Here is a 14,308-nt window from a genome sequence, read left to right as displayed (position 1 = left end):
CATACAATGCCATACACGTTTGAAATTAGAAGAAATTGTGCTCTAGGACATTTCACATTCAAGAATAACAAAAGTTTTACAAATTTCGTGGGTCGTGCTCATTAAATACAAACAAACGACCGCAAATAGCAATCTAATGAAATGAAACGCCTTTGCTATAAATATAGTAAGCCTGATGTCGACGGTCAGAAAACAGATTTTTTTTCTTTTATTGTAACTTGTCGACTCATGGTCACATTGTTACGATGAATCAATAGCAATCTTAATGTTAACAATTGTGTTAAACATATGTTAAGATAAAATAAAAAACCGTGATGTATTTATTCGATGTACAGCATCAACAGTGCCTTCCGTGAAAACGTTTTGAAACTTCTTTTGAAAAAATAACAAGTTTCGGGAAGATGGGTCTCGAACAATATATCAAACGAAAATCTTACATTTATTTATGTTTAGGAATGAAGCAACCAAAAAAGCATAGTTTGTTTCTAAATAGTCGTATCTCTTTGCAATCAAGATTTATCTTGAAAGTGTGAGTTTCTGTAAGAATCAGGCAAAATGCAAATGCAAAAAATCAAAAACATGCATGTCAAACACCCACCGATCAGATAATATAAGTTCACTGAAAGATTCTCTCTCTATTTGCAAAAGACAATTAGTTGACATCTGCATCACTGGATTTGCTCAGAAATTTTCAAATGAATGTTGAAAACATGAGGTTTCTGACAGAGTTATCTGGCCTAAAAATATTCATTTTCAGTGCATTTCAATGACTTTATAGCTCAATTTATCAAAGTGATAAGGAAAAGCATGTCTTTTTTCTATGATCCTGATAAAGCAAATAGTGCAATTTAACTTTCAAATTGGTGTTTTTTTTGTACCTTGTTTACCCGCTGCCTGATCGTTACAGAGACTGACACTAAATAATACGTACAATCTGGTTAATGATTCAAGTCCTTCAAAAGCATGGTCTCCTATGTCTAAAATTTTGTTTTCATGAAGAATTCTGAAAAAAAATAAAGATATCTTTAGTGCGTTTTTTTTTTCGGATGGAAAGAAGTAAAAAACGTGTTTTATCTATAATAATCTTGTTATTTTGTACTTAGACGTTTATTTGTCGTGTAATTAGCGATTTAAACAGAGTCTGCAGGAATTTTCAATTGTAATCGACAATAACATTTTCAAAGTACGTCTCAACTTATCTTTAGTCAAATAAAAAATCTGAAAACCATCAACGTATCCAGATATATCGGAACAGAAACTTGCACTTTTATTAAACTGTTATGATATTTCAATACCCTTGAGTGTAAAACACGCCATGAGCTCAAGCAATAAAAATAGAAATGACTTTTCTGGATAAAAACAGTCACGATGCTATTTTGAAATATTAAATTATTTGATGGCAAATCCAGACTGCATAAAATAGAAAACAGAAAACCCATTTCGCGTATCTCGTATTGTTGTAATAGACAAACGCTTAAAGCTGTTGGGTCTTTGCATTTGTGGCTATGATCTCCGTTCTATTATTGATATGAACGTAAAAATGAAAAAGCATCATTTATGGAACATAAAAAACAAATATTTGAGAAATAGACTTGTACTCAACAAATACTTTAATATGAGTTGGTTGAAACAAGCTTTATGATTGGTTGGTTCTCTCTGAACAAGCCAGGTTATTTTGTATAACCTGTCTTGGTACTATGACATCCTTGACGTCCAATGGTCCGAACTCCGGGATTTAAATAATCCCAAAGAAAATGACTTTTGATAACTAATCAAATTTTAATATTTGGACCGTCACCCATTAGAACTTCGGGCTTTATAAGAGTAAACTGCGACAAAGAAGGTTACTTCAATAAATGATCTTAGAAATAATAAAATTTGCCTACTTTTAATTTTGCATTGAATAATTTCCTTCTATGTTAAATTCTATGCCGTGATAAAACAAAACAAAAATCCATTATAATCTATTTGGGAAGTTACTTTAAAATACTGCAGGTTCTTGACCTAGTTCGAAATTCTTGTGTGACTAGAGACTATATTTGTTCTAATTTACAGCAGATCTTGTCAGCAGAACAATTACATTAGCAAAACTTACAATTCTATGAGATCCGTTAAATTAGCGAAGGAATAGTCTGGAATGTAGGTCAATCTATTTACTGAAAGATCCCTGTAAAACGTAGTAAAAAAAGACAAAACTCCAAGAAAGGCGTAAGCGCTAAAATGGTAATAAGTTATGAATGTCTCAATACCCTGTTTTTTGTGACGTATTAATTTACAATAATTTTTACAGTAACGACATTTTGACTAATTGATGCAAGTGTTATTTAACTTTAGTGAACACCTGCATATATTGAATATTTTCTTTTGTTAATAACAGATTATATTCTTTCATCTTTCTATAAAAAGTTGTACACAGACAAATCTTGTTTATTTGTAATTCACATGAATTATGCTTTACATGAAATGAACATGAAATGACGTGAAATCTATATGATTTTCATGTTTAACATCGTGTAAAATGAACATGCAGGCCCAATGCACATTTCGCATGAAGCCTGTAACAAGTTTTATGTGCTCCATTCAACTTCGAAAATGTCATGTGATATTCATGTGAATATTTTGCTGATGTTAAATCCTTTAGTATAAAAGATTTAAATTCAGGTTCTGTATCCCAAATTTTACATTGTTATATTCGGTATTTGCTAAGTTGATATTGGATCAACACGGTAAGAACTCATAAATACTTCTTACATGTACAGCGATACTTTTACGAAGATTACATTTCAACTCATTTCATGATAAAAGAAGTTACTAACAAGGCATGAAGTGTTGTAAGGTGTCGAAGGGCACCCGTTGGAACCTCTGTTAGGTGATTTGCATCTAGCTGAAGAAGTTTTAAGCGCTTGCAATTCAGGAAGGCCTCATCGGGTACGTGTCTAATAAAATTGGCATCAAGGGTTCTGAAAAAAAAAAAAAAAAAAAACTTTATATATGTGAATACTGTCTAGAGCTTATATCAGCCTTCAGCTCTTACTTAAAGGAGAGCGTTTACACATAGTGAAACGATGTGAAGGTGTCTGTAATTATTTATTATTTTTGTAAAGGTTTTACGATGGTGCAATTGTTGCATTTACCATATCTGTTCCTCTTTCCATCGGGCATGTACGTCAACTCAAGTAAATCCGTGGTTTGTATTTTTTGTTTTGTATATCTGTTTTCCATTTCAGGTCTTTGTCCCTGGATTACATTATTTTGATTAGCGCTAGAACCTTGGTAACCTTTCTTATTCTTTCATCTTTCCCTTGTTACACGAGAATGAGCCCTAATGTACCACTCAGATGCATGAAAACTTTTTCATTTACAAAACATTGAGTTCAGAATTAAAAGTAAAACATCGTGTGTAAAAAAAATATTAATAAAAAAGTCAAACATGTATTTCTACACGATAAAAGTGTTAAGAAAAGCAGAGAGAAAGAGAAGATTTTGCATCGTAATGCAGCATTGCAAGTAAGTAAACATTAAAATGCATTTCGATCGTCCGATTTCCATACGTTCCACATTGAAGATTCCGGTAAGGATGATGAAACTATCTATCTTGTTTGTTTTATTTCAGTTATAGATATATCATATTGCAATTCTGTATTTATATGAACGGAATGATTAGCGTACGTTTTTTAGTCTATTTGTTTGAATTACTAGGTACATAGTGCTAAAGTATTTTTTTCCATATGTTGAACGTAAAATATCGTTATATTTCATCAATATCAACTCACAGCTCTCTGAGAAGGAAAAGGTGTTGGAAGGCAGTAGCAGGAACTTCTGTGAATAAATTATGGCGGAGGTACCTGAAATATTATATTAGTAATTGATAAAACAAGAGATTTCAGGTTTTCTTTCACTTTTATATTTTGATTGGATGGTCTTTCATATACAAATATATTGGAGTTTTTATGTTTAAATCATACAAAAATCATGCTGCAAATTATTACGTTATAAGCCGCTTACCCTACCGGTGCACCTGGTCCATGCTCCCAGTATTTAGTGGAGTCCGAGTTGCTCATTTGCTTTTGTTACTTTGTATGTATGATTTTAGTTACTTTTTGTTCTTTGTTGTGTATGTCTGTTTTCTTAGTCTGGTCTTTGTCCCTGGATTACAGTCGTCTGATTACCGCTATAACATTGGTTCCATTGATTACTCTTTCATTAAAATAATAAAGAGCATCACAAGATGAAAGTGATTCTGACACTGACTATATGAATCTGATATTAAAAAAAGTACAATAGAAGTTTTAATTGCTGGTCGACGACAAAACATACTGTCTAGACAGTTTCTTGTTTTAAATAATTTTAGACCTTATTACTTATTTGAATATCGAATGTCCATACTAAATAAAAAAGAAAAGATGGGATATTGGGACTTTAAGGTAGATCATACATGTACCTATGACACTAAGCATTCTTTTTGTTTGTTTGTCATCTTACAAAATATAAAATTTAATGCATTGATAATGTTTAAAGGAATGTGAATTAGTACATTCAAATTATTAGTCACGAATTTGACATAAAAAAAAAATATATGGTTAAATTACAGACATTAACTTTATAAAGCTTCTTTTAAGGGGAGATAATTGGCAGGAAAATGTTTTAAAGAAATGTAATTGGAATTTCAGTTACATTAATATAACAAGAAAAAAAAGACGGTGACACCAAATGTTTAATTTGAAATATGAACATTTTTATGTTAGTTAAGTGTCCTTTATATAAATTTCAAATGAAATTATATCTAACAGTTATTCAAGGTTTGCGAAATAGTGAAATCCACACAAAATCCATGTACAATTGCCTTAATTACGCTCAATTATATTTAAGTTTGGCGATCTATGTTTTTATATTAAAATTCCAAAGTATGTACATTCATTGAAATCTATTGTAAGTAACTGTAGCACCTTATATCCATTTTGTCCACCGTGTCATAGTTTTTCCTACTTTCATCTACGCCGCTGGAAGTAACATTTCATGAGCAACCCAGCGGATGTTTCTTGAAAAGAAGGGGATGCTTACCCTACCGGTACACATAGTCCATGTTCCCAGTTTTTAGTGGAGTCTTAGTTGCTTACGTACTTTTATTCCATTGTACATTTTATCTTGGCTATTTTTCTTGTCTTATATATTTATGTAAAGGTCTTCATGTGAGTATGAAATGAATCATGTCTTTAAATATTTGTAGAACTATGAATACAAATGATGCAGTTTCCAATCAATGCATTAATAAAGGTCTAATTATTTTTGTTTGTTTATGTTTATTTGCAAACTAATGCTTTTACTTATAAAAAGTAAATATTAATTGATAACCGAAACCAAAGCAAAAATAATAAAAAACTACCCCCCCAAAAAAAAAAAAAACAAACAAAAAAAAAAAAAAAAAAAAAAAAAAAAATTGTTCACAGACAACTTTTAATAGGTCTGGGTAAGAACTGTTCCCTGATTCTCGCCTTTAAATTTCTACTCATGCTATGATGGTCAGGGGACTTGAAATTTCATTTTATACTTTAGAACTTACAAACTTCGGAGGTAATAAAGATCCTGGAAGGCAGTGGCTGGTATGTCTTTGAGTTTATTGCCAACAAGTCTCCTAAAGCAAAGTGAGAAGGCAATCATTTAAGGGCATCTGTATGTAAACAATGTGAATTATCATACAAAAATAACTAACCAGATAATATGTTAACTTAATATCGTATAATGATGTAATGATAGCGTGTTATATCTGTAGTGTAATAGCTTGTAAACAAAATACATGATTTTCCTAGAGTCCTACTTAAAATTATTATAAAGAAAGTTGAATCAATTGAACGTATTACACCTACAATGGTAAACGTCCATTAGTTAAATAAAATGTTATGATAAAGATCTGAGTTGTATTACACTTCACATCATGTTTGAATAAACCAATCATTGTTGTACATGTAAATGTAGCTAGAAAACCCATAAGATTAATAAGAGCTATACTAACAATTCCTCTAGCTTTGTAAACTTTGAGAAAGCCCTCTCTGGAATTTGAGTCAAATTGTTCATACTTAGATCCCTGAAAGAAAGCAAATGACATATATGTATATATGCAATATAAATAGAAGAAACTTGTTTAAAATAGTGTTGGTTCATTAAAATGTCATTTTCTTTTCATATTTCAAATGTAGTGCACTTGCTTAATACCATATCAAATTAAACACTCAAAATAAAACGTGCAATAGATTTCGTTATTGCATTTGGTTCAATATCTCTGAAAAAGTTTGACTTGAGTCAGATAAAAGGGTAATACTGGACAAAAACTAAATTCCAACCAATAACTGAATGTCATGCAATAGTATCGGTTACATAAGTTATTCAGAGTGAAGTGTATTAGAGACTTGAAAATCTTTAAAATGTTTGACATAAGGATGGACAAAGTAAGGTATATACTAAAAAGAATAATTGTAGAAGAAAACAAGTACTATTTTGGTGTTCCAGAGAACATTTAGGTATTACCTTGCGGATCGGGGTGTGGAGATTACCAGAAAAATGAATTACACATCTTCACCCGATATTTTAAGTGGGGTGTTCTATGTGTATACCGGTCGATTTATTTGGCTCTTTATATCCAACTGTATGATATGGTCTCAGCCACAGAAAAAATATATGGAAGCCTATGGAATCAATAATTGAAGGTGTTTGACCACTTGTTCAACGTAGCCTCAATTCATTACATCAACCAAGAGATAAGGTGCAGTTGAAAATGATTTCTAGTTGTACATATATAATCGAAAAGCACATTTCAAATAATCATGCAAGATCCACACAAAGACGACAAAGTGTTACATCTTTATTGTAATATCTGAATTATGCAGATTCGATTTCGATATACCTGCAACAATTAGAATGAAAGGAATATTGAAGGACATGAGATTCCAGAAATGAGATGAATCTTTCTTCCCAACCCTAAAAATTACGCTTTTGATGCACACATCGCTTGCATCCGATGTATTTGAGCAGTCAAATATACTATTATTTTCAAATTTCAACAATGATAGCATTGACATCCAGAATTATGTCAGTCTATTTAAAGGCCAGAAACAGATAAACTGGGCCAAGGTAAAAGCGGGGTTTATCAGTGATAAAATTTGAAGATACTTTGTAAATAAACACTTATCAATAAGTAACAGAATTTGTACACAGTCTATAATCAACATCTGAACATTTGTTTACTATTCTGAATGGCTATCTTACTTTTCTCATGAATGAAACTAATTATTTCAATTTTCATTGAAAAATAAATTTTAAGTAGCAGTCTTTCTGAAAATTAGACGGAAGGTGATTCATGCATGTCAGAAACCCACGGAATTCAGTTTTATTTCTTGTTCAGAAACAGTTACTGATCATATAACCAGTCTTAGTTTTTCATTTGGTTTTTGCCCTTATGATATAAAAATCATATAGACTGTACATCATTTGGTTAGTTTTAGTGGGAGATGAATGTATGATTTTCTAAAAAGTGCAGATCTGACTGCAAATTATAGCATATGTAGACAAAAAAAGCATCGTCTGTTTGGTGTTTTTGTCTTAAAAATGAATCGCTTTAACATCGACAATGTCTGAATTTTATGTGGATTGGTATTTAACAATATAAACACAAAGGTGGTAACATACGCCATTCGGTAAATTGCGTTTTTAAATGCTTCGTTGTATGCTCTAAGTGTTTAGTGCAGTCCAAGTGGCTCGTTTACTGTTGTTACCTTGTATGTATTACTTTGGTAATTTTTTGTTCTTCGTTGTGTATGTCAGTTTTCAATGTCTGCTCGTCGTCCTTGGATTATATTCTTATGAATTCACTAAGAATATTAGTTCTGTTGTTTACTTTTTAAATGCTTCGTTGTTGGTATAAACAGTGTAACTTGAAATGACGAACAAATTCTTATATCAAATATAAGTTAAAGAATAATGAGATATCTGCAGTTTAGTTCTATCGTTTTCAAGAACTGTTTATTCAAACATGGGGTTCGATGGTGTCGTAAGGGTTTCTCTACTTAATCGATAGTCTAACATCTCACTCAAAAATGGCTTAAAGAAAAAAGGTATTAAACAGATCATATTCTATCTTTCCTTGTCGACTTCTTTGAAGGTCATCTGGTATCATAATTGCTACAATTAATCATATTCTTTAGGATAGTAAAAGTCTAGTATAATTATAGATGGCCGGTAGAAGATGTAGATGCACCCTTAATAAATGTGCTACCAAACATTGGTACTGAGATTATATGATAGAGCAACTTCAAACGGAACCAAAAACATCAAAGAAGTCTTTAAAAAATACATGTGTTATATTGTAATTAAATGATTAACAACACGTAATAAAAACTTTATAGCAAACTGGAACAATTCTTTGAAATTACAATCTTTGTAAACATCGTTCCTTTAGATAAGATTTGTCTAGAATTGTGACACAAACTGGTGATTCAATATCCTGTCAGACTGTGATTTGCATGTGAAATTTAGTTTAATAACGGTCCTGGAGAATATTGGAAATTTATAATTCTATAAATTGGAACAAAATCCGCTATAACCGTGATTTAATGCAAAATGAATATTCAGAATATTGTCATGTCTTCCGATTTGTCATTATAAAGATTCAATATGCATGTCAGTTTGCATTTTCGTCGTTTAAAGTATAAAACAAAAATGTAGAAATGTATTGGTAAACCGATCCCCATGAACGTGATTGTTATGGTGTATCTATCATCAACATGGAAATATATTTGTTCACCATGTCATAGTTTCCACCATCAACTCGTGGATTGTTATGGTGTATCTATCATCACCATGGAAACATATCTGTTAATTATGTCATAATTTCCCTTTCATATTTCCTTTACCCAGGTAGTGACATTTTATGAGCAATTCGGTGGGTATTTCGTGTTTCCTGAGGTCGCTCACCCTACCGGTGCACCTGGTCCATGATCCCAAATTGTAATGAAATCCGAATTGTTCATTAACATTTGTGTCACTGTACGTATTGGTTTGACAGTTTCATATCAGTTATGTTTTGTGTACGTCAATTCCCCCTGTTTTATCATTATCCTTGTATTTTATCTTTTGATTACCGCTCGAATTTAGGTACTCGGATTTCCCTTTGAAGAACCTTATTAATAAAAATAATTATTACTTATATACGAAATAATAAAAGAATAATTTAACAATATATTGTTTTCACATACAGATTTGTTTACTTAGAATACATTTCGTAAGTATATCTTTATATCCATTATAAAATAAGCTCCTTAGATAAGTTATGAGAGTGCATAGGTGATGTTATAAGGCAAAATCTTCAAATCTTTAAATACACAGATCTTAAATGGTATGGATTTCCCATCATACTTTCCACTTCCTGTTGTCACCATCCCGGTTCCCCATCAAGAATTTCGAATTCCCCATGGAATCCCCATTTTGTAAATTATATTGTATTACCAGCTTCAAATTTATACTGTGAAATACTTCAACATTCACGCTAGTTTTTAATAAAATTAAATATTTTATTTGTAACGATTTAAAACTGGTTTCCCGTCTTCGCCATTTCAAATCCGTATCTCCAATTCAAAGGCCCTACCCCCATGCCCCATTCCGCAATAACACATAGAATGGGAAATTTTGCCAATACAAGTAATGTTATTGTTGATTAAATTTTATAGCTGCAACGATATATCAATCAGTTATTCGTCCGAATCTCAGATATCGCATTTTACCGAAACATTAGATAAATGAAAAGGTTTTTAGTTGTTGATGAGACAAATACATTGGCAAAGAGAATTATTTAATTTGCATTGCACGATGCATAAGTATAAGTGACATTTAATGAAAATTAATATATTTAAGGTTACTGTAAACAAAATAATACATTGCATTTGTTTTTTTTTGTTTGTTGGGGTTTAACGTCTGAGCAGCAATATTTCAGATATTTTCAGACGATGAACATGAAATTGGATGATAAAATGAACATGAAATGATGCTGAAATGAAAAAAAAGGAATGGGACAATGGGGTCGACAAATTTTGATTGCCACTGGAAATAGGGAGAGGTGGGTAGGGTCGGGCAATTTAGCCTCCTGTGGCGGAGCCCTATGGTTCCTACTCCGGGAGAATACCACAGTAGGGTTCTTTAACGTGCGAGGAACGTGACACGGTGCACCACTATGGTTTGCGATCAGGTTTTCCATATTATAGCCTGACAACCCCAGCATGTAACACGCCAGGGGTACCCCATTCCATCACCTGGGGCACACATCCCAGTTGCTCTGTGGGCAGAGCGCCCTAGCCCCCAGCTAGGGTTCTGAGCACTATTTAGTTGCTTTTACGACAAGCTTAGCGCTGCTGCAGGGCTATTCTTTTGACACCCGGATCTGCACGGGGCCATTGCATTTGGTAAAATATTGGTGTCTATGAATCTTCAAAACATTCGAAAAACAGCCCGTCTTTCTTATTTATAGTTTCCGTTATGCATTCGTTAAATATACATTTCAATTTTATCAAGCCAACTCACCAATAATCGCAAATACGAATAGATTTAGAAAACATTGTGAAATGGCGGAATTGCTCTCACTATTATAGTTTTTTTTCCTAAAAAAGAATGAAAACAATGAGTGCCATTTGCTAAATTATTGATTCACGAAATATGGAGAAGATAAATAAAATAAAAATATAAATGCAATGATGATATTATTGTAGAAAAAAAAATAATAACGACAAAAAAGTTACCAAGCGTCAGACGTAGAATAATTAAAAAATGAAGATAACTTAATACATATTCAATGTCGAACGGGTAATTCGATAGGGGAAATGGAAAATTTCCCGGAAAGTGTGGTGAATATACAAAATAACAGAAGCTGTGTACTGCATTAATGTTTATGTCAAATACTTGAACATTGGATGGTGCAATAAATTAGCCCATTTTGGTAGTTATCAAAGGGGAATGGCGAATTTTCAATTAGCATTGAGACAATGAATCAATGAACAATTTTGATAAGGGATGGTTTAAGGAGTAAGTTTACAACATTCATACCTTTATGGATGAAAATATCTGATGAAATACGACAATTCTAATGGAAAATCAAAATTTATCAGTATGTCTTATTTGTTGGTAATAAGTAATATAATATCAACTTAAGCAGTAACTGTATACCAACTAAATTTCGCGAGCGATTTATTTTCGCGACTTTCGCGGACGTAGAATTATCGCAAGAATAAATAGTCGCCAAAACGCATACGACTATCTTTATATGTTCAAGCTATTATTTTATTAAAAACGAAGCAATACATCTGCACAAAATTAGCCAACGACAGCAAAACGCGAAAAAAAAGTAGTCGCGAAAATAAGTTGGTTTACAGTATACCAAATATTAAATCTCACGGCTACAAAACAAGATAAATGAGTGATATTTTAGTAACTCTTAACACGCAATAGTATCATGTAGCTAAATTCATGTAATGCAATTTGTTAATAAGTAATTTTGGCTTACGACAATGGATTGCAGCCTTAAAATGAAAAAAAAAATAAATAAAAAACTGCATATATAACAGAAAATGTTACTTGTTTTCAGTCATTTTATTGCTAACTAAAAAGGTCGACAACATGTTTTAACTTCAAATTTGCAAATCATCATATTCATTTTGAGTCTCTTGAAATATTATTAATTTTTTATTTCTATTTCTATTTTCACACATCTTTGACTCTTCTTCAAATAATGATTTGACCTACTTGATTAGCATATAATTTTATCTTATACTGTGAAAGTACTTTAATTCGCGGATACCAATTTTCGTGAGTTAGGGAAGAAACACATTTTCATGGATTCTTGAATTCGTTGTTTTTATGTTGTCAGTGTACACATCAATAGTAATCTAATATTCATTTGGAGCCAAACATCCATAAAAAACCACGAAAATTGGTAACCCACCAACAACAGTACTTTCACAGTATTTTCCCTGTACATGACAAATCATTAAGTATCATATCAGACAGTGCTTATGGTAGGAGTGATTCACTGTGTAGACAATTTTACCGAACAAACAATATTTTTTGGTATATTTGTTAGTAAAAATTATCACTTCTGATATCAGATTTTTATTTTTTTTGACACCATTCATTCATTACCTTCATTACCCAACAAATTCACAAAAATTAGGGATGCTTACTCTTGCGAAGCGTAAATTTCGTACACAATCTATTTAGTTTTTATCTCGAATAAGCAACAGTGGAATAACTGGTTATGTGGTCTGTTAAGGTTTCTGAATAATAAAAATGTGTGTTTGGTGCGGAAATTAAAACGAAACTAAATTGGGTTACATGTATCTTGTTGGCTGTAATTTAAAAGCAAATATGCTTGGAAATAGGTATTTCTGTGATTGGAAACACCATTGGCAGTTGGTTACTTATTTCAGAGAAGTTAATGATGGGGTCACTAGAATAATTGAAAAGTTGCTATGCTAATTTAAAACTTCAATAAAATTTTCCTTTCATAATAAATACTATGTCCCACAAATCATAAGATACCACGTTTAAGCATTAAATTATGAAATGAAGATATCAGCCGAAAGTTCATATTTTGGATTTTTAGCTGCTTTGCTTAGAAAAGAAATGGAATGAGACACTTGATAATCGAAAGCAAGATCTAAAAAAAAAAAGAAATTAAGGATCGTAATTGACAAAAATTTATGAAAGTTGTAAAATCGTTTAGTTAGGCATTATTATGAATAATAAGTAGGTGATTCTAATATGACGTCCGTAACAGGCTTTTAGACCACAACTGTGGTCGATTTTCGATTGCTATATGAACAGCACGCGGATCACAGGGCGTGGCTTGTGTGTGTGTGTGTTTGTAAATTACTGTCCACTATTATCATGTAAACAAACACGCGTAACATTCCGATGTGTATCATCTGTTTTCATTTATTTCAGTACCGTGAATGCACATGAAATTCATATTTAATAAGATATTCAATGTTATGTTTTAGAATGGTTATATCATATTCCACAAAAACATCATTTACACACATACTCGATGGCCCTCGCCACGTGCGCCATCATGTATGAAACTAAACAATAACAATCGTCAATAAATGAAACATTGTACCTGTCCATGTTTAAACACTGTGAATTTATAATGCAAATAACCACAGCCATATCTAATATCATTCTACTTAATCGCCCTTACCTTAATTATAAAAAAAAATTAGGTTTCACTAGTGACTATTTCAACTGACATAGCTAGCGTAAAGTGTACAACCAAATACGGCGGGTCTAAGGTTACCGTAATAGGTCACGAAAATGTAAGGAAAAAAAGACCGTTATTGTCTAAAATTTTGTTTGTTGCGGATTACTGTCCGAGCAGCAATATTTCAGCTATATTCAGACGATGAACATGAAATTGACGATAAAATGAACATGAAATGATGATGAAATGAAAAAGGGATGGGACACAAGGACAATAGGGTCGACAAATTTTGATTGCCACTGGAAATAGGGAGAGGTGGGTAGGGTCGGGCAATTTAGCCTCCTGTGGCGGAGCCCTATGGTTCCTACTCCGGGAGAATACCACAGTAGGGTTCTTTAACGTGCGAGGAACGTGGAATCTTTCCCAACACGGTGCACCACTGTGGTTTGCGATCAGGTTTTCCGTATTATAGCCTGACAACCCCAGCATGTAACACGCCAGGGGTACCCCATTCCACCACCTGGGGCACACATCCCAGTTGCTCTGTGGGCAGAGCGTCCTAGCCCCCGGCTAGTGTTCTGAGCACTATTTAGTCGCCTTTTACTTCAAGCTTAGCGCTGCTGCAGGCCTATTCTTTTAACACCCGAACCTGCACGGGGCTATTGTCTAAAAAGAAACGAAATAAATCACGGAAATTCCATATTATCTTCGTGTTACCATGAGCTTAACATTTATGCCGCATTATTTTACCCAAATTGCCATGATTTATTTCTTAAATAACAGACACATTTGAAAGGAAAAAGGGAACTTATTTCAGATTTAAATCAAACGTAATATAATAGAGTGAAGGGCAAAATTTTCAGCCCTAAGGACTCCGTTAGGAGCAAAACGTACTTGAAATAGAAAAGACCACTGTCTACCCAAACTATAGAGAAGAGGTGACCATTAAGTTGATCTTGATCTTTATGAGGAAGACTCATCAAATTAAAAATAAACAAATGTAAGTGGAATCAATAAAATACAATTGAAAACTGTGCTGTGTTAATTAAATATTTGGAGTTTTGATATTTATTC

General features: G+C 32.5%; 1 protein-coding gene across 3 annotated transcripts in view; it reads right to left on the bottom strand.

Moving 5' to 3' along the window:
* LOC148610377 (uncharacterized) overlaps positions 1-14,308 on the bottom strand; it is a 73,832-nt gene that overhangs the window by 23,183 nt on the left and 36,341 nt on the right. For all 3 annotated transcript variants that reach the window (XM_088542935.1, XM_088542936.1, XM_088542937.1), the window contains exons 2-7: positions 6,011-6,082; positions 5,561-5,632; positions 3,774-3,845; positions 2,817-2,960; positions 2,096-2,167; positions 932-1,003 (exon numbers count right to left, since the gene is read on the bottom strand). In XM_088542935.1, the coding sequence (XP_088399061.1) occupies positions 932-1,003; positions 2,096-2,167; positions 2,817-2,960; positions 3,774-3,845; positions 5,561-5,632; positions 6,011-6,082 (504 nt within the window). The remainder of the gene's footprint in view (positions 1-931; positions 1,004-2,095; positions 2,168-2,816; positions 2,961-3,773; positions 3,846-5,560; positions 5,633-6,010; positions 6,083-14,308) is intronic.

Source organism: Perna viridis, chromosome 8 (genome assembly GCF_037379345.1).
Source record: "Perna viridis isolate PV_CMFRI_1.1 ecotype Kerala chromosome 8, ASM3737934v1, whole genome shotgun sequence".
Taxonomy (NCBI): Eukaryota; Metazoa; Mollusca; class Bivalvia; order Mytilida; family Mytilidae; genus Perna; species Perna viridis.
The sequence above is the reverse complement of the archived record's forward strand: the minus strand, read 5'-3'. Positions and strand labels throughout refer to the sequence as shown.